The sequence below is a fragment of the Poecilia reticulata genome, linkage group LG18 (assembly GCF_000633615.1).
Source record: "Poecilia reticulata strain Guanapo linkage group LG18, Guppy_female_1.0+MT, whole genome shotgun sequence".
NCBI classification, from domain to species: Eukaryota; Metazoa; Chordata; class Actinopteri; order Cyprinodontiformes; family Poeciliidae; genus Poecilia; species Poecilia reticulata.
In genome coordinates this window covers 13,431,943-13,453,632 of record NC_024348.1, presented here as the reverse complement: position 1 = coordinate 13,453,632, position 21,690 = coordinate 13,431,943, and the positions used below count along the sequence as shown (strand labels likewise).

Sequence of the window (21,690 nt, the reverse complement as noted above, 5' to 3'; positions counted from 1 at the left end):
TCACATTACTGACAGTTAGCATTTAGGCTAGCAGCAGATGCGGTTTGTCGTACCTCGAGGCTGATGCTCCTCTTCCTCTTCGTCCTCCCAACAGGCGTCCTGAGACGTCCTTCCTGTGGTTCTCCTCCCCCTATAAGACCCTCAGGTTCATTGTGTGGCGGCGATTCAAATGGCTAATCGTCCTTTTCATCATCCTCTTCCTCATCTTCCTCTTCCTCGGTGTCTTCCTCTACTCCTTCCCGGTGAGTTTCTGTCTGTTTCCTTTGGCAGGAGCAGAGAACAAGCCAAACCAACGTCAAACAGACGTAGAAAATAATATATGTTCTTAACTTCTTTCCATCTTTTTTGTCTGTTTTTACTAGAACTATGCTGCCATGAAGATGGTTGGACCGTTTGGACCGCCCAAAGCTAACGGTCAATGAAGAAGAAATGTGAAAAATGAGAACAAAAAGACAAAATTATGAAGGGAAAAAACATTTTTGAAAGTGAAAATCATGAACCAGAACTCTGTACCTGTATTATATCTACATCACGACCCAACACAGATTTATGTTAGCATGCGCTAGCTAACCCCCGGCTCGCTAACGAAACAATTCAGAATATCAGCATGATAAAAAAAAAACATTTTAATGCTTTAAGATGAAAAATCAAAGCAAGAAATAATCCAAAGATACTTTATTTATCCAAAAGAGAAGTTAAATGTTGCAGATGGTGATGCTGTGGTCAGGAAGAATCTCCACTAGCAGTCAGTCTTCCAACGTACCTGAAGAAGCCTCTGACTGAAGACTGTTCCATGACATGCTAACAGCTGAATAAACAGGAAGCAGAGCCGATTTTCCACAGTAAAATATCCTGAATGACCTGGATTGTTTTTTTTGTTGTTTTTTTTGCTAGCAATGCTAATCCACCTCATTTGCTTTGCTGCTTCGTTTTAAGTATAGCCGAGCAGAGAGATGCTGGAGTAGGGGATATGACGGCAACGTGACCCTTCTCTCTCTGCCTCCTGTTTTAACTCCTCTTAGATTTGAGGTCAAAGTTCAGGTGTTGTTTTGAGTTTTTGCGATGCTAATCAGCTGCTTCTAGTTATAAAAACAGGACCTTGTTGCTATGGTTACGCATCGCAATTGTCCAAAAGTGAAAAAAAAGAAGGAAGGACGAGCAAAAGTCTAAACTGTCCAGACATGAAAAGTGAGACTTTTTGTTAAAAAGTCTCACTTTTTAATAAAAGTGAGACTTCGGTTTCTCGGTGAGGTCACATGATGCGTTCGGGTGTTGTGGGATTTCTTATTAGAAACGAATTAATATCTCCTTTTTTAACATTTTCCAGTTTGTCTTCACTTATTTAATTTAACGTTTTTGTTTCCGCCTCTTTTGTCTCTCATTATTAGTCGCCCTTTTACTCCCAGGGGTGTTCAATGTGCGGCCCGGGGGCCATTTGTAGCACGTGCACAGATGTTTTTATGGCCCCCAACTTTTTATTTTTAATCATTGTAAAGTTATTGACATAATTTTTTTTGCAATTGAAAATATTAGTTATAATTCAAAGTATTTTTTTTTTACAACCAAACTTTTAGAAACTTTGACTGAAAAGTTGTTTGATCTGAACATAAATCAGCTGCTAAACATGTAGCAGGTGTTTTAGAAAAAAACACCCAAATCCTGTTTCTATCATTGAATAAATGTGTTCATGTCATCAAAAAATTATTTAAAAACTACATTTTAATGTAGAAAATGCGCAAAATCCTTGTTATTAAATGAATAACACCAATTTCCTACTCAAAAACAGAACAACCAGTTCACTTGATTTTAGTTGTTTGTATTTTATTATTATTTTAAGTTTGAACATCCCTGCTCTAAAAAAAACACTAAAAAAGCTAAAAATCTGTATGTTTACGTTATGCTGCGTCTCTGAGCTCGGCCTAAGAAACGCTAACGTAGCCTAGCATAAAGGTGTCATCATCGCGGCTCAGCAGGTTAAGTCTCGGATTTGTTCCTGTTGACCTCAGAGCTTCGGGTTTATTGGTTCAGAGATGAAGCGAGTCGACATGAACTCACAGCGCCGTGTAGCTGCCCCAGCAGCGCCGGTCCAGTAAAAACAGTCAGAAACGTTTGGATAGTTTAAACAGAAAAGAATCGTTCAGCTCCTAACACATCCTGCCTCAAGCTGGATCAACGAGGCCTTTAACTTTACCAGAAATACTCAAAAGACTGAAAATAAAAGCATCCAGATCTGGGAACGTAGATCTGGATGAAACGGTTCTGTTTGCTTTAATGAAAACTCTACACTCAGGTTTTACAGTAGCTAAGTGGTGGGCACACTTCTGCTAATGCTGTTAGCGCAATGCTAATGCCACAGCTACACACTGCAAAAACACAAAATCTTAATTCACTTTGGTTCAGTTTGGAATAAGTCAAACCAACTCAAAAGTAACTTTTCAGCAAGATATAGATTCTTGTTTTAAGTGAATAATTCATTAATATCGATGAAAAAGTTCCAGCTGACGGATTATTTAACTGATAACACGGGAAAACGTCTTGTTGTAACTGAAATAATCTGCCAGGGGAACTAGAACTCGGTTGCCAAGTAACGGGCTGCCTTGACTTGGGGTTGCTAGGTAACGGGCTGGCCTTGGCTTTGGGTTGCTGGGTAACGGCACCAATGGAACTAGAACTTTCTCATCAATATTAAGTAATTATTCACTTAAAACAAGAATCTAAAGCTTGCTGAAAAGTTGTTTGTACGTTAATTTGGCCTATTTCAAGTTCACTAATGCATTTTCACTGAACCAAAATTACTTGGTGGTGTTCTGTGTTTTTGCAGTGCAGAGGTTAGTTAGCAAAGTGCTTTTCTGTGACAACAGATTTAAATATCCGCAGGGAGACGCATCGTAAACATCCTGTTTTATTTGGACAATCCTGCTTCTGGCTTTAACTTCTTCAGATGCCTTCACAAATGTAAACTCAGAGCTGTTTTCTCCTGAGTTTTACGGCTGTCAGTGAATGCAACGTGCCTTCTTTAACCCGTGACCTTAAGAGTTGGTTTTATTTTGAAAGGTCATGTCAGATTTTGTGTTTCTGCTGTTGTTACTGTAACATATGAAATGACTGAACGTTTCCTGACATGTTGTGTGTTTGACCTGATGTATCTGCAGAGCCAATATTACCAATAAAACCGATCGATCAGTTTCCATCCATGAGCCTTTGGAGCTTCATCTGGGTTGTTTTGGTTCTTTTGCAGAGGTAAAAACTCTGATCTCCAATCTCAGTTTAGGAAAATGTTGTTTTAAGTGCCACTTTTTTATTTAAAAAATAGTTTTTTAAAAACTATTTTTAAAAAATTCCCTCCAAAAATCGCATTAGAAGATTAAAGCAGTGCGACAAAGTCAGAATAATTTGGGATTATTTCTATCACCAGGATGATTTTTTTTTTTTGCCAGAATAAAGTTAGAAAAAAATCCGAAATTTTGTGCGTAATCTCAGAATTGCTCTAGAAAACTTTTCTAAAAAAATTTTAAACTTTAGGAAATTTATAAGTCAGAAATTTCGAAATGTTTTACACTTTTTATTTCTGCATTTTGTTGGAGCAGATTTTTGACTGAAATTTCCTATTTTATTTCCAGGAAATGACTGAGATCAATCTAAATTTTGGAGACTTTTGGCAGAAATGTACTCCATATCACTTGCAAGCAGATGGATTTCGTCAGGTTTTCAGCCGACTTTGGTTTTTCTGGCACAGCAACCTGGTAATTTTGGTGCTAAATTACATCTCAGGATGTTCAAAGCAGCAGCAGCTTCAGGTTCTGCACAGTTTAAACTCTTCCACCCGTCGTCGTCTTTTAGCAGTAAACTGGTCTGGGCGGGTCATCGGGTCAACATGGAGGAAGGTAAACGGTTGCTAGGGAAGAACGTGTTTCGCTAACTGTTCAGACCTGCAGCGTCGGCTGGAAACCCTTCATGAGGGATTCCTCGCTCCACCTTAATTACTACTCTCTCCTCCTTCCAGCCTCACCGCTTCCCCCCATCGTCGTCTTCTTCATGGTCGGCCCTCAGGGTGCCGTTAGGGTCACCCTGAACTACCGGTGAACCTCTGACCGCAGGTTGTGTTTGCAGTTTGGGTGGCCTGTTTTCACTCCAGCGGCTCTTTCATTTTCCAGGACCTTCAGCCTTTTTTACTCCTTCCTGAATCCATTCGACCTTCTGTTTCACCACTTTGGTTGATTCTGCTCGTTACCACAGCCATTAGCTGCGTCTCTATTAGCCAAATAATTACACAAATTGAAATTATGGAAATAAATTCATTTAATGGAAACATTGCAATAAAAAGTAATCATGAAGCATGTAGTGGTTTTCCAGCCTTATTTTGGAAAACTGTCCCATGATCGCAAACCAAAAACGACAGGAAGTGGTAGGAGGATTAGTTTTTGACTATGTGGAGATTTGCTGCGCTATCCCTGAGCCGCTATAAAACATTAGCTCCGCTAACACTAAAGCGGTGCATGAATACAGTATTAAATGGAAGCTAATGCTAAAGTGCTAAATTCAACAATGTGCCATTCGCTCTGTTTCCATGATAAATTTACTCAAAATGCTGTCAGTATCCCGCTAATGTCAAAAAAAAACGCAATTTGCAGGGTTTCCATTTAATATTAAACACAATTAAAATCAGTTTGTTCATGTAATAATTTTTAAAAAGAATTCAACGACCATCGTGTGACTTGTGTGATGTGAAAAAAGTGTTTCCAATGCAGATTTGAGAAATAAACCAACTTTGATACGATCATAAAGCTACCTGGTGGTAGCGCTAAAACGTGATTTTTTTTTTCTAAATTACCATGTTTCTATTAACCAAATGTACTTTTTGTAATTTCACATTGCAATTCTAAGGTCATCACAGCCAGTGTGATTCCTCGCCTACCGTAGTAACCCTGGCTTTCTGCTATCAACCAAGACATTGGGTTATCTGTTAGCGTGAAAATCTTGGTCATTTTTCACAGGACGCAAAATATTTCCATACAATTGTGCTACAAAAAGAAGAATTTATAGGAAATTGTGAAACGTTATGAACCGAAAATTAACCGATACCAAAATTAATGACGATGACCCCCGCCATTTTGCCCATGTAAGTACTTTAGATATTAAAAAATCCGAAAAGAGGCTGTGTATGTCCCTTTAAGACGCTGCGGTACGTCTGTAAAGTCTATAGTCACGTGACTCCGCTCCGTCCAATCTGTAGTGTAGGAGACCATGAGGTAGAGAAAATGGAGGACGTTTCAAACGTTGGGACGGCGGCGGTAAGTTGGTCGAGGTAATAGCTGTCATGGCGCTCGTCTGGTGGCTGTTATGTATCATGAGTTTTTATTTTAAAAGCAAGCGTATTTAATTTTCGACTTTTCAAACTAACAAATTTCCATGTTTTTTTTATTTATTGGTGGGAATTTATTCGTACGTTTTTTGTTGTTTTGGTTGTTTAATTTTTTTCGATCATAGATTTTTGCAGTTCATGTGCATGAAAACTTTTCTGAATCCGTCCAGTGTGTACAATATTATTTGTAAAAACTATGTGTATGAGGATATTCGTTGCTATAAAGACCCTGGAACAACTTGATGTCTTTTCTGGTTCGCTAATGTAAAAAATGATAGAAAAAAACAGTGTGAAGTCATTTGTCATCAAGCAAAATGTTGGGTTCTGACAAACTGCAGGTCAAACACATTTTCCCCGGGATACACAAGATTCCCATTTAATTAATGAGAAAAAATAAAAATGCGGAGAGATTATTGTGAAACTATGTCTCTTCTGGTCCAACTTTGTTGGACCTCCTGCGTCTCCTGACCCCTTTTTCATCCTGTAGCTTCATCTCTTTGCTATGCTATCAAGCAATACCATAAAGTGGAGTTTATTAAAGAAATATTTAGTTTTATAGGCGTATCTTCAGAGCAGCTTTGAACATGCTGGGGTCAGAGTTCACCTCATTCACCAGACACACAATGGAAAATGGCCGGAGGGGAAGCGCTCGCTCACAGGTTTCCCTCTGAGATGAAGCCCACAACTTCAAACACGTGTAGGCAGTAAAACCGTAGTAGCCCCACCTGCAGCTGAGAGCAGGGCTTTCACACCGTCAGGTCATGATCTCACCTTGCAAACTTTCTCACAAACATGTGTTCAGAGATATGATATCAGCTCGCAATTACTTAGCAGTGTGCAGATGTGCATTAACGACTCGCGCCGACACCTCTGGGGGCGTCCAGAGGGCAGATTCCTGCCTCGATGCCGAGGGTCGTGATTCAGCTTGCAACCTCAATCCATAAGATTTTTGGATCAATTGCAGTGAACGATATTTTAATGATCATTGGAAGCAACAAAAATTTACTGGACGACACATTGTCCCAGAAGTTATTGCGATAAATGACAATGTTGTTGTTTGGAGATCATTTTCATGTGATACAGTGGTAATAATAATAATGCAGAAACACATTCCCAGATACCAACAAACTTTAAATTCTAAGGAAAATGTTTTACCTTTATTTTCTCCCCCGTTCTATGAAAGCAACAACAAATATCAATAAATTTGAAAGTATGATTAAATGCACTTACAGTGAGCAGCTTAGTGATAAAATTCAAACCTCTGTGAGTGGTGGTGTCCTAAATTGTATCGTTTTTCAAGAGCAGCATTTCTGTTGTTTAAGGGGGGATAAGTTCTGTGTCATTCAGTCACTTGAAAAATAAATAAATACTTCCTCTTGTCATGTTTATTGTTACCATAATCGTACCACAGTGATAAAACTTTAACTGCTCACCTTTACCCAGATGTTTTTTGTCAATAAGTTTGTGTTTTTTTGTGTTCTGACATGAGCCGTTTCAGAAACTTTCCAGAACGTTTGAGTCACCTTCAATTGGCCCTCTGCCCGTTACCTAGCAACCCCAGCAGAGCTCCGCCCATTACCTAGCAACCCCAGCAGAGCTCCGCCCATTACCTAGCAACCCCAGCAGAGCTCCGCCCGTTACCTAGCAACCCCAGCGGAACTCAAACACCATCTCATTATCTAGCAGTGATTTTTTTTTTTTTGTTAAAAAAAATGTTTTGAATATGTTTTGTACCACCCACAGACCTGTCGTAACCCGTTAAGAGAAGCACATTTAACGCCGAAACAAGCTTGCTCAGGTTTTATAACTCTGAGGCATCAGTTTGCCTGTTTGCCAAACACTTTCTCCTTCCAGCTGACGGGAAGCCAACCTGTTCTCCAGGCTATTTCCGATAAAAGCATGGGGTCTGTTTACTTATTAGGACTCCCATTAGTTTCCACTAAATTGGTTACTGATCCTCCTGGGGTCCGATTACGAAAATATTCCTTTATACACAAGATTAGTCACATTTTGTGTGTGGTTGTACTATGTAATGGGAAGAGTCATGTAAGGTTTGCTTTCCTTTGTTTCTGTAAAATGAATTCCCGAATAGTTTTGACGAAATTATGTTTTATACCACAAAACCCATTATCTACCTGAACTAAATGATTGCATTAGGGTAAATACAAACTGCAGTTTTATATGTTTTCCAACTGCAGGGATTATTGCTATGTAACCAGTGACCCCAGTTAAAATGGATGTTTTTAAACTTTATCTGTCATGCGTGTGTTTGAGCGGTTAGGTGTTACCGTCAGGCTAAATTGGCCTTTGCTGTTGTTCGCTTTCTGTCGGTTGTAAACTCATTTTTACACACCAGGCTCCTCTCATTAGCCGCTGTGTTAACTAGCTCTGAGGAATGCAGTTTGAGCAGCTCAGTGGAAAAAGCTGTATAATTTAACAAGATGCTGATCACCAAATTGTTTGGGGGGTTTCGTCACTGTGAATTAGCGGGATGTGATGTTTTAACAGACCTCAGGTGGGGGAAAGAGGGTGGTCTGCTACCTTCCCCGTCCTGCGGTTCATCTCCGAAGCCTTCGAATCTGAGCGTATTGATGAGGATGAGTGGAAACGTTTGAGGTGGTGACACTGAGAAAGCCACTTTGGGGTCTTTGGCTTCACATCACTCTTGGGAGTTTGCTCCGAAAACCTCAAAATGTCATTTAACAGCTTGATGTTAAACTCCCTCAAAAACTCAGGAGAGAACTTCCTTTTCCAATGGTTCTGGTTCTGCTCTGAGGTAAAAAAAAATCAGATCAGGTGTCTCAGAGTAACACCTGATTTTAAATTTGGTCTGATGGCGATGGCATTCGTGGCTCTTTGAAGGAAGCATCAATGATACTGTGTTTCCATTAACCTCAGATTCGTTAGTTTGGGTTAACTTGACAGCCACTTGTTTCAAATGAAGAGTCCCACTATCATTACAACACCTGGTTTTTATCTGCAGTTTCAGTCGTTATGAATGTAAGATTCTAAGATGACTACTGCAAAATGTTACATTTACCAGCTAAAAAGTAAAATTTCAAGGCATGCACGACTAGTTGAACATGTTGGCCTAAATATGTTGGAATTTTTCTATTAATATTAAACCCATTATGCAAAAATTCACGTTTGATGTTTTTGTACTTCCTTTTGGGTCTCGACTGCTTCTAAAAAACAAGTTAATGTATTTTGGTGTCTGGAAAAGGAGCTGTTTCAAAAACCTCCCAATTCTTGAGTCACATTCCATGGGCAGTTCACTGTTACTTAGCAACCCCAGCCGAGTCCAACCCGTTACCTAGCAACCTCAACTTAGTTCCAGCACGTTTGGTCAGCTGGTTTTACCGCTGTACAATGGCTGCTGGAAAAGACTTACCATCCAGAAACAACTTAATGCACTCTTGTTGGTTGTGCAGGAGGCTCCACTTTTGCTTTTTACGGTTGTACATTTGTGTAAACGTTAAGTTGGGGTGCATAGCCAGCAGCTTTCATTGATTTAAAGTGACAAGAGGAAGCATAATAGTTTTGACACAAACAATGATTTTGTATTTTGTGTATTTTTTTTCTTTTTCTCGAGTGCCTTGAGACATTTGTTATGAATTGGCGCTGTATAAAAAACTGAACTGCATTGAAACCTCCACAGCAGGGGAGTCAAACTCATCCTCACTTTGGTCCGTATCAAAAATCTGAATGTTCGTAAAGGGTCGGTTGGCCAGGATATGTTGATAAAACCCATTTAGCTGTTAAAATATTAGTAAATATTAAAGTCCCTCCAGGATTTAGTTTTTGTGGCTTTTTGTTGTCAGAATTACATATTTTTGTGATGCTAATTTGCAAGGAATTTTTATAAATGTGACTTTTTATTACTTGACATCCAGTAAGGCTGAGGCATCAGTCACTTAAACTCAATGTTTTTGACCAAGTTTGAGAAAAAAATTGCAGTAAAATCATAAAATGTGTGTGGATCTGTTGGTTTTGTGTGAAAACTACTAGAGTGATTTATTGATTTAATTTGGAGTCCAGAGGGCCACATAAAAAGCTACTGCGGGCCAGATTTGGCCCCCAGGCCTTGAGTCTGACATGTGTGTCCTAGAAAGTCAGTTTTAAGTAAATTACAAAGAGATGCTTCAGTTTGGATAGATTTTTTAGTTTTTTTAGTGAAATTTGACATTTTATTTAAAAAAAATTCATGTTTTTTCTGTTAGATTGCCCTGCAGATGCATCGTTTTCTGCTGGTTCCCTCTGAAGTGCTGGCTTTGCTCTTGGGGATAACTGAAAGGTCAGAGACAAGAACAATGAAGAACGTAAATGACCACAAATATCCGTGTCCTTGAAGAAGACTCAGGAAATGCCCGCAAAGTTTTCCTGTAATTCCCAGAGATCCCATTTTTTAAAGCATCCTTCTTCATTCCTGCCCCGGCGTTGTCTCCGGTCCAGTCCGGTCTGGCCGCGAGTCGGAGCGAGAGGTCAGCCATCCAGCCCAGAGTTACGACCCCCGGCCGGCGCTGGGTGAGGAAGAGGAGCGTGAGAGCCCAGTGACGGAGCTCCAGGCTTATTCTGAAGGGACTGTTAAAGGAAACGGCTCCGGGTCCGTGACGAACAGCCGGGCCCGAAGGTCAACCTTCAAGGTTTCCTTTTGAAGGATGTCGGTTCATTCACCGAAACGCCAGGGAGGGGCTCCTGACGTCCGACGAGTCACCGCGGCCCGTTTCCTGTGTGAGACAGGATGCTACTCCGACCACGAGCAGCCAAATTTAAACTGGTCTGACTGGTTGTGTTGGGCGTTTGAGGCCTTTACCTTCGCTCACCGGTGTGGGAGCCGTAACCGTGTCCTGTTTCACACCGCCGCTGAAACAATGCCCATCTTTGTTCGGCCCATTGTTGCTCCGCAGGTTGTGTGTGTGTGTGTGCGCGTGTGTGTGTGTGAGACTCCTCACCCAGGGCTGGGTTTTTACTAAAGCCGTGGGACTCTGTAATTACAAATTAGCATCAGCATTAATAGGATCTCAGGCTGTTAAAGCTGGAGCAGCTCATGAAAAGCTGCGTTTAACCGCCTCAGAGGCGGCTGGTAAAAGCAGCGGTGACGGGAAATGAAACGTGTTTGTTCAGATCCTCAGGGTGACGCTGCTGCTGCTGCTGCTCTCGGCTCTGAGCCTCCGTGACCAGTTGACATTATTTATGCGCATGTTTCTGCCCGTATTTATTTATGTCTCTGCCACATTTAAACACGTTTAACCCAGCCTGCCTTTCTCGTATAACTGAATTTATTTGTCTCAGTGTGTGTTTGTTGTGCTTTGTGGTGGTCACAGTTGCACAATGTCCCTCTGTGTGTTTGCGAGCAACAATAGATAGTAAAGTTAGTTTCGTACTGTGATGATTGCTCTATAAATCTAAGGGCAAACGAAGCTTTCTTTTCACTGAGGCTCATTGTTTATTGTCCCGTTTGAATGCTGTGCTGGTTGGTTGCAGGATACTTTATCACTGCCGCGTCCTCCTCTGTCTTTAAACGGCACAACAAGCTCCACTGTGAGTTTATATCCTGAGGAAATTGCTGCACAATACAAAGGTATTCATTTTGCACGTTTTCTCACCTTAAAACCTCAAACTTGAGTGTTTGTTTTATTGGGATTTTTATTAGGAGGTGGAGGATATATGGATCCCTAAAGTCAAGTCAAATGTATTTGTGCAGCACATTTCAGCAACCAGGGAGTTAAAAGTGCTTTTAAATGAGAAAAACACAACAATAAAACAGTCACCAATTATGAAACATGCAATGAATATTACATTTTGTCAAACACCATCATCAAGATCATCAATAAGCATCAAATATGTTGGTCAATGTTCCATTTATTACGAATCAAGGCAGCTTGATCTAAAGCTGCCTGAGGTTTAAAGAAACTCAAGTGTTTCAGCTGTTTTGCAGTTTTCTATGAATTTTTGTTCCAGATTTGTGGTGCATAGAAGCTGAATGCTGCTTCTCCATGTTTGGTTCTGGTTCTGGGGATGCAGAGCAGAACCAGAACCTCTGAGCGAGATCTGCTGGTTATAACAACAGCAGATCCTTAACCCTATGGAGGCGAGGTCTAAATGGCCATCCCGGCGCGCAGTTTCTCTTCTCAGTGCGTCAGCGCTCGCTACTGATTTAAATATTGTAATTTTTAAACTGAGCAGTAATTTTACATCCATGCAAACTCAAAAATAATATTTAAAACTTCAATACATGAAATCAGTTATTTATCAATATGAGGTGTTGTTTAATTTATTTTTAACATTGTATTTTCATACATTTATGCTAGGGCTGGCCAAGCCTAGTTTTCCACAGCTACATCTGCATCTTTAGATGTGTTCCTTCTCCAACACACCTGGATCATTGACTCATTATAAGCCTCTACAGAACTGATTTGCTGCTGATGAGGGAAGTCAACCTTTTGTCTGGGGTGTTTTAGCAGGGATGCATCTAAAAGTTGCAGTCTGGAGGTCTGGACCTGGGCACTCCTGATTTGTACCGTCAATGTGGCCCGTTGAGGGAGGCCGATATGCTGAAGTGGCCCTCGGTGAAATTGAGTTTGACACCACTGGTCTGTTGTGTACATTTCTGCACCGTACAGAACAAATGTGTTCTAATGGRTCGTTTACAACCCATCAACTATGGAGCGGCAGCACCATTTCTTAGGGATCATTCTTTATTCTTTTTTTATGCTAACATGTAAAATTATTAAACCAAAAGTATGCTTGGGTCTCAAAACAGGAGGTCATATCCAAGCATCTCTTTGACTTGCAGCTCTGTGTGTTTTAGTGATATTTAGTATGGAACAGGTCGTAGCCACCGTGTTTTTTCCTTTAACTTTTGGTGCTGGATATTTGATTACCACCGGAGTGAGGAAAATCTTTAATAAGATTCTTCCAGGAGTGACATTTGATATTAGTAGCCACAGGGATGAGTCAATTGACTACGATGAGTTCGATGATTATCTCTTCAACCTTTCCCCGATTGCCAAGCAAGCTTCCCCGGCTGGGGAAGTTTGCAGAGCAGAGGTTGTTGGATCTAGATCCTCAACCTCTGCTCTGACAGAAGCGGCGTTGGCAGACCTGTCTCAAGACAGGGCAGTCGTAGGGGAAGATTTGGAAAATCTTCCAAAAACGTCCTCGGCTGAGGACGTTCGCCCTAGAAAGAGACGGGACTACGAGACCCTAACTTCTGTGCTGGCAAAAAGGGCGAAGGATGAGGACATTTACGGCGTTCAAGCTCTGCAAAAATCAAAATACGCTGCATGCCCAATGTGTGAGGATAGAGCTAAGTATAACCCACACCTCCTTGATGAAGATAATTGCTGTTCGATTTCTTGAGCAAGATTTAGTCATCGTCCCCTTGTTAAATTTGAGGTGGACTGATTTAAAAATAGGATTTAGCTTAGGAGGTGCACAGTGGTGCAGTTGGTAGAGCTGTTGCCCTGCAGCAAGAAGGTTGTGGGTTCGATTCACGGCCCTGGTCTTTCTGCATGTTCTCCCTGTGCATGCGTGGGTTTTCTCCGGGTACTCCGGTTTCCTCCCAGTCCAAAAACATGACTATCAGGTTAATTGGTCTCTCCAAATTGCCCCTAGGTGTGAGTGTGTGTGTGCATGGTTGTTTGTCTCAGTGTTGCCCTGCGACAGACTGGTGACCTGTCCAGGGTGACCCGCCTCTCGCCCGAAACGTCAGCTGGAGATGGGCACCAGCAACCCTCCTGACCACCAAGGGACAAGGGTGTAAAGAAAGTGGATGGATGGATGACCAAACTCATTGATGGTTTTAAGTAGTTGAGGGATTGAGGACTTCAGATTAGACATTAAAATAATGACAGACAGACGGATAAAAGGATGGATGGATGGATGGACGGACGGACGGTTTTAAGTAGTTGAGGGATTGAGGACTTCAGATTAAACATCATTAAAATAATGTCATCTGCAAATAGTCCAATTTTAGATTCAATACTTATTATTCTGCATGTTTTGATTGTTCCTTATGGCAAAAGCCAATGGTTCAATTGCCAGAATAAAGAGGAGGAGTGAGAGGGGACACGCTTAACGTGTTCCCCTAGCTAGATTAAATGAATCAGATATAATATTATTCGTTATAACTGAGGCTGTGGGTTTGTTATAAATTATTTTAATCCAGGTTATGAAATAACTACCCAAGCCAAATTGAGATAAAACATTGTATAGATAATTATGTTCCACTCTGTCGAATGCTTTTTCTGCATCAAGTGAAAGTAAAGCTGTATCGGGATGTTCATATTTAGCTTGCCGCCCCTTTATGAATCCGTTCTGATCAGGTTCAGAAAGAGATGGTCAACATTTCTCAAGCCCAAGTGCTAGTACTTTAGATATTATGTTAGAATTTATAATAGAGATTGGTCGAATAGATTTGCATCTGGTGGGAGGTTTTCCAGGTTTAGGTAGTACTGTTATAATTGCATTTTGCAGAGAAGGAGGTAATTCTTTAAGGGTATAACTTTCTGCAAGCATATTATAGAGGGGCTGTAGTAGTCTGTTTTTAAATATTTTATAAAGGTCCCTCGAGGCCTGGAGTTGCCCACCCCTGCTCCAGATCGTGCTGAGACATAAGTCCTCTAGTCCTGCAGATGTTCTTCAGGTGATAGAAGGCCGACTTTGTAACTGTCTTTATGTGGCTCTGAAGGTTCAGGTCAGAGTCCATCACTATGCCCAGATTTTGGGCTTGATCTCTGGTTTGCTGTTACAGCTGTGCGTTGACTCTAGATCGCTCCTCTTTAGGTCCAAATAACTTCAGTTTTCTTTCTGTTCAGCTGGAGAAAGTTAAGACACATCCACACATCTGTCTGTTCTGTGATTGGATGGGTTCTGAGTCACCTGGTGACATCGTGATGTAGAGCTGTGCATCGTCTGCGTAGTTATATGAGTGTGATATGACAGCGATGAGGGGGTGAGCAGCGCTGCACCCCACGCTGACTAACTGCAGCTATAACACCTAAGGCTTTCTTCAGGTTGAAGAAAACTTCATGTAACGTGCTTCGTATATTGTTCCATTTATTTGAGGGAACAAATAAATGGACTGGAGTCTCAGTTAGGTAGAGCTGTTTTGTTTTTAGAAACACTTCTCTATAGGGATAATACACCAATATGTTATCTCTACAGAAATCTTCCTTCAGGTTTGAAGGCCTTCTGATCTGTGAGCACAGCGTTTGTAGAACCAGACACCAGACCTCACCCAGGCCCTACAAAGACTGTTTCCTTGTCATTGCGCGGCTCTCTTCAGTGAGACGAGGCTGCTGCTCTTAACCTCTGTACATGAAGTCAGACATTCAGGCCACCCTGCTCTTTATATCCCCTTTAGATACCTTTGGGGCCTACAGTACTAAATGTTTCCAGATACTTCACCAACCTGTACTGATGCTGGATTCCAGTTCCCAAGGACCACCGGCTGCTGCGCTTTCAGCCCATCGCTGCACATATTTGATTTAGGGCTGCTCCAAAAATGCCGCGTGAGATTGTGGTTTCGCCTCGGGACCGAAACGGGAGAGACGAACATCGGTTTTGAGTTTACGTCCCATCACGGTGTGGTTCGCTCGGTCTGCCGTTTGGTGTCCTGAAACAACCTGCAGATTGAAATCAGAATGACTCCAACTGCATTTTGTTTCTGTACTCTGAGGCCAAACCCTTCAACTTATGAATCTTGCTGTTTTTCCTCACTGTTTTGTGTAATTCCCAAAGCCGGAGCCTAAAGCGGCGATAATAAAAGCTAAATCAGCGCAGACTAAACATTTGGTTTTTGTGGCTGCCTCAGAACGGACAATCAACCAGGCAGGACGCCGGCCAGCCTCATGATGCAATTTCCTGTTGGGGTAAATCCTTTTATTTGAGTGTAACTTGGAGTCTAATGCCAAACTGTACAAGCTCCACGGCCTCATATCCGTTCGCTCACCTCTGTGAATGGGAGCAGGAAAGAAAACGAAACAGGGTTCAGACGTCAGAGAGGAAACAGCCAGCAACTTTATTCCAATATGATTTTATTGCTGCGATTATTAGATTTCATGAAATAAATCCATTTTAAGCGCCCTGTTTCACCGCGTGCACTCGCTCGCTTTAATGTTTTCTGCGTCTGGGTGTGTGTTTCTGCCTCCTAGCGCACATGTTCACAGGCGTCCGCCACAATAGAGCTATACATTAACGCTAATGCTGTTCCACAGCGCCGCTCGGTTTCCATTTAGCGTTGAAGCGGGTCCACCTTCAGATCCACTCTGATCTGCTGACCCACTTTAAGTGTGTGTTTGGGTTTGACAGGAGAGTATTAACTCCTATTTTCCATACAGTCGATGTGGTTATTCCATCATGTTTCCACTTTTATTCATGTATTTCAACAATGTTGAACTGTCTGCTTGTTCTAGTGGCTCATTTGAAAACAAATGTGGTTCTTATCCTGTAAAACTATTCGTTAAAATGTTACTTTCAGTATTTTTTTTTTAGTGTTTAGTGTCTTCAGCTCTGAGCGAGTTCTTTGTTCATCTTGGTTGACTTCACAACATACACACTAAGGCTCGCTGTATTTATTCTCACTGTGTTTAACATAAATTTACATCATTAATCCACATAACTGATCCCATCTTTCACACAATTACCAATGAATATACATATATTTTTAGTAAATGAAAGAGAATACACACACAAATTTAACATTTACAGAATTGGCAGCTGGAATGTTGCTAAACAAACTAACTACAGAGCAATGGTGAAAAGCTAACAGTTGTAAAATTAAACGGCTAAAATGTACAACATCATTTATGATTAGTTAAAAAAAACAAGCTGTTTTTATAACTAACCACATGAAACACTAAATATAATTAAATTACGCGTAGTCTAAATCAAAAAATCATACTGGTGAAGAAAATCATGAGCCGATCAACAAGAAAAGCGGGAGGAGCTGACAGTTGCTATGGTAACCACCAACCGTCAAGAGCAGTGGCAGTTGGTAACTTACGTAGCAATAAATGTCTTTTTGACTAAACCAAATTAATTTGAATAAACAAGTTTTCACAAACTTTACATGTATAGTAATGTTAAAATAAAACCCTGTTACGAATGTACATCGATTTTTCAGCTATTTTTTTAATCACACTCTTTCAAGTTCAAAACTAACTTAAAATTCACTTATAAGATGGGAAACATGTCTCGTTAGAAGTTAAATAATCTGTAGTTTTTCTTCTATATTAAGGAGTTATTTACTTAAAACAAGCTTCTGTAGTAGTTTAGTCGTATTTCAAGTGTACCAAGATATTTTCACTAGAAACCGGACCAAAAATACTTCAGATTTTGTGTTTTTGCCGTGTGTAGTATTTAGCCACCATTCAGACAGATTTCACCCTCAAACATTGAGATGCCAGAAGGAAAATCTCACAAAACGCCTCAATCAAACGTGAGTTCAGAGAAAAACAAACATGGCCAGCGAGGTTGCAGCAGTGGCGAAAGTCTGAACTATAGAAGCAAGACGTCTACTGGACGCACTGATGACATGACGGTTGCTATGGTAACCACCAACCGTCAAGAGCAGTGGCAGTTGGTAACTTACGTAGCAATAAATGTCTTTTTGACTAAACAAAATTAATTTGAATAAACAAGATTTCACAAACTTTACATGGATAGTAATGTTAAAATTAAACCCTGTACATCGATTTTTCAGCTATTTTTTTTAATCACCTGCCTGTGACCAGTGTTCCCAGTATAATAAATAAATGTTTTATTCTTTCACTTTTTGTGTATTTTTAAATATCTCAATCTGAAGTATTAGTGTATTAATGTAGCTTATGTAATGAAATAAAAAATAATTTACTCTGTTAGAATTATTTTCACTCTTTGCTGTCAATAGCAGAGTTGACATACTGTAATAAATATTTATTCTCTGGAAAAAAAAGTAAGAAAAATATGTAGTTTAATTTTTGACAATGACTGATTTATAAATCAAAAATCATTTCTCAATAACGTATAAAAAAATAAATACAGGAAAATTATTTGTTTCTTGTTTTGAAATGTTAAATGTACATTAAATTATGTAAATATATTCTTTAATAAAACACTGTAAAAGTGTATCTGTTCATCAATGTTGATATAAAAATGATCAGAATAATTTCTATCAAATAAAACATTGTGCTCTTTATTCAGAAATGCCCCAAAACAATTAATCACATCAAAAGTTAGAACCTCTGTCTTTAGTAATTTCTTTGATTGCCAAGTACATTAATGTGTGTGAGAAAATGTGTCAATGGCAGGTATTAACTTAAAATACTTTGTAAAAAGGCACTTTATAAAGTTAGGTCCATTCACTTGTATTAGCTTACTGGCACATATTCCACATTCAATATGGCGGACGCTGTTACGTATCGCAGCAACGGGCCGGTCCGCTCCACGAGGCGTCTACGTATTAATGTCTATGCTTCTACCTACATCTTCCAGAATGCTGTGCGGTTCTGGATCAGAGTTATTGAAATGATTGAAAATTATATCAGATATATTGTCTATGGTTATTGATCACATGTCTGTGTATATATATATATATATATATATATATATATATATATTTAGTTATTGATATATTGCCCCGCCGTAGGAATGAATTGAGTCTAGAGTAAAGGTCAGGGTTAGGCTATAGAAACGAATGAAACATGAATGGAAGTCGATGCAAAGCCCTTGTGAAGGTAGAAAGACATGATGTGTGTGTGAGTGTGTGTAACACATGTGGCACCAACACACAGCCATGTTGGTTCCCATGCCTTATTAATTTCAGGTTTTATGGAGTGTAATCCTGCAGCCAGTGGTGCGGTACAGGTATGCAGGTCTGTGTCAGTGGGTGCCGTTACCGCTAACGAAGGTGACCAAACACGCCCACACACACTCTGGCCGCCTGCTGTTTTAGGAGTCTTGGGTTTGTAGGAGCAGACCGAGGCGTCTCACTGGTCCCTGGCAGACGTCCAGCAGCCAATCACGGAGCTTTGCCAATTAGAGCTCAGCGTACGGCAGGCAGAACATTTTAAAAGGCTGCTTCGTGTGTGTACAATATGTGATACCGCCATTGTAAAGTGTGTGCTTTCAGAGCTTGTTTGTTGTCATTTTATGTGGTTATGAGCGTGTGCTGACTGTACTCATGGCTGTCGCCCAACTGGACATTTACCCATTAAGATAACAACCCTGCTGCACTGCCAAAACTATTAAAGAGCAGTTCTAAAGTGGATGTGTGTGTTTTCTACTTGTGGCTTTTATAATAGTCCCAGTGGTTGATTTAGCACTACCCCCCTGGTAGTGTGTGTTTTTATAGTGGCTCTAATAACTAATAAGAGGTTCCCAATACTGCAGTTGAAATTAATCTCACCATTCCAACCACTAGCTGGCTTTTCTTTTTTCAGCTTTTTGTCCTGGTTGATTATATTCCCTTTCATAATGCCAGCAGTTGTTTTCAATTTGGTTCTATTTCTAAAAGTTCATTTTCAGGGCAAACTTACTTTTCTTTTTTTAAACTAGAAAAACAACATATTTTTAAATATGTTCTGGCAGATTTGACTTTGTCTTGATTTTTCCTGACCATGGAGCATTTGTTTCAATCGACAATGAGACATCATAAGTCGGAGCAAGCCAAGATGAATTAACCTTTCAAGTAGCTTGGTAACATTTTACCAATAATCATTTCAGTAAGTTTTTTTTCCTTTATTGAAACAAAACAATACAGCAGTTTAAATAATGTACATGAAAGTTAGTTTTTTATGTTAATTTTTGCTTTCGTTCTGCTAAACTAGGCGTTTTACCAGGTTTTAGCTAGCTATCAATTATATGCTCCTTTTTAGCTAGCTATGTAGCTAGCTTCTTCTGTAGCTACATAGCTAGCGAGCTGTATGCTAACCTAGCTAGATGAATACTGCTAATTTGTCTCCAAACCAACGGTCTGGCGCTGGGAACTCAAGTTAAACAGGACTTGTAACACTGTTACAAGTATTTTTGCTGTAAACTACTGTTAGCACGACAAGACAACAAAATACGTTTCTCTACATTTTATGTCTTCAAACACTAAAAAAAACATGTTTACAAATAGATATTGTACACTGCTATGTTCATCACTGGAGTAATCAAAAACAGCTAACTGGTACCGTAAACTTTCAACAGATTCTTGACGCCAGCTAGCAGCCATGTTGGATTGCACACTCAGAGACGCTGCAGCAGCTACGACCTACCAGGTCTGAATTCCTACTTCATGTTTTTAATCTTGTTTCTTTTCTGACTGGGAACTCAGAAAAATTAAACTAAAACACATCATAAAGGTACATGGCTAACTTCCTAAGCTAACTGTTTACATATCTGGCTTATTTTAGTTTAGTTTTGGCTTTAAGCAGTGCCTGAAGTGGGGGAGAAAAAAGGAGCCAGTACTAAAAAATATTGCACATATTTATGTCCCATTTTTATCTAGATCCAAATTCAAAGTGGAGCCACTTTTATTAACGTGCTTTAAAGCAGAATTTTACCAAAGTAATTGATTTTTTGAACATTTATCACAGTATTTTCTTTCTTTTTCTTTTCTGTAAGCTTTGACGCCACCACCCAGAGAGAATCCCTTTGTAACTTTTCATTGCTTCACTTTATTTGTCCACTATAATGTAATGTTTGCTTATTGTGTGTACCTGAAATGGTGAAGCACTGCGAATCCTGGGGGTAAAAAATTAAAATCCAATACGTTTTAAATGTTAGCTATGAATAGTACAATATATACTGTAACTGACCAGTAAAGAGGTATTTATTCAATATTTTGTAGTTTTTCAAAGCCTGACTGTATGAATATATGTTCCAGTCTATTACCAAGCAGATGTATACAGAGGTGTAGTTAGCGATTTTTGGCATATCTGTTGTTGTTTTCTCTGATTTGACAGGTTTTTCTTGTCGAACCATCGATGAATAGAGGCCACTGGGGCCAAAAGAAATTTCAAAAACGGAAGCAAATGGATACTTTCATTCGCACTTAGTGTTAAGTGTTGAATTAATTGCATTACTTTGCAGAGCCACTCTGGTAACCACAATATAAATACAGAGCAAATTGCCCGGCATTGAGCACGGTCCATTCTCTAATTGTTACAGATTCTTTCTAGATGCGATCACATATTTTATTGCTTTCAAATGGTGATTTAATGAGGATTAATACATTTTTTTCTTGTTTTCTTGTTCTTTTGCTCTCCCAGTTGTTCACGTCTGCCAAAAACTCTCCAAAAGCAGACGCACGTAAAGTATAAATCACTAAAAATGTAATATCCATACATATAATTGATTTTAAACCTGAGTCAAGAAACAGAAAAGAAAATCTGCTACACACACACACGCACTCCTCCTGACTGTTTAAGAGCATTTATATAAAAAGGGAGGAAAGAATAAATAAATCTATTCGGTAGCTGGAAAGCAGTCAAGTCCTTAGTTTGAGAGCTCCACATAGACACGTTCAATCCTTCGTACAAACTCGACTCACCAGCACCAACGCAAACAAAAGGGCAGAGCAAAAATCATCCGAGTAAAAATACAGCACAGACTGCCAAGGCCCCGGTCCTCCCTTTTTACAAAAATAAATCCCAGCGAAGAGTCTGAGCGATGCGTGTGCATGTTGACACACTCCTGGGCGGCCGTCTAAGTGCTGCCTTTGTTTTCCATCCCACTTAAAAAGGTCAGGCCCCACGGGAGTCATTATCTCACCCCCTGATATTAATGCCTATGAGCCGAGAAGATTACGCGTGTGTGTCAGCAATAAGTTTCTCCTAATGGAACTTGTCTGAGAAGTGTAGATTGTAATGTTTGGTTTTTGTATGTTTACATGCTCAGTTTTGGGTAATTGAAGGGCTAACGGGCCGGGTGAGTTGCTCCGAAGTGTTTGTTCAGTTGTTTCACGGAAAAATACTGAACATTGAAATTACTTGATGCCCTTTTGACAAAGTTAAGCAACTGTATTTAAGGAATTTCTCTTTTAATGTGCATGTTTTAGTTCTCTCCCTGGTTTAGCACACCTGGATCAAATGATGGCTCGTTAGAGGCCTAAGAGGAACACAGACGAGCTGAAAAGGTTATGACTACCACCAGGGAGAGAACTAAAATATGCAGGATGCCGGCCCTTGAGGACCGACTTTGGGCACCCCTGATGTAGAGCAATCGGACGGAGCAGGAACTGAACCGGCAACCCACTGATTGTGGGAAAACAAACACAATCATCCGAAGTACGACTCAGAGGTCAAGCTAACAGCTAACTGGTATCTGGAGTCCAGCTACCTGCTACTTGTAGATCAAGC

The 21,690-nt window shown here is 40.1% G+C and overlaps 1 protein-coding gene and 1 long non-coding RNA gene across 19 annotated transcripts in view; both read left to right on the top strand.

Moving 5' to 3' along the window:
- Positions 1 to 3,197, top strand: part of dysf (dysferlin, limb girdle muscular dystrophy 2B (autosomal recessive)) — a 100,418-nt gene extending 97,221 nt beyond the window's left edge. For all 18 annotated transcript variants that reach the window (XM_017310448.1, XM_008435628.2, XM_017310454.1 and 15 more), the window contains 2 exons: positions 95 to 242; positions 363 to 3,197. In XM_017310448.1, coding sequence (XP_017165937.1) covers positions 95 to 242; positions 363 to 422 — 208 coding nt within the window. In that variant the 3' untranslated portion in view covers positions 423 to 3,197. The remainder of the gene's footprint in view (positions 1 to 94; positions 243 to 362) is intronic.
- Positions 3,198 to 5,173: 1,976 nt separating this feature from the next.
- LOC103480611 (uncharacterized) lies at positions 5,174 to 10,616 on the top strand. Its single transcript, XR_536126.2, has 2 exons — positions 5,174 to 5,291; positions 9,583 to 10,616. It is a non-coding gene; the product is annotated as an uncharacterized LOC103480611 (long non-coding RNA).
- The last annotated feature ends 11,074 nt before the right edge of the window (positions 10,617 to 21,690 follow it).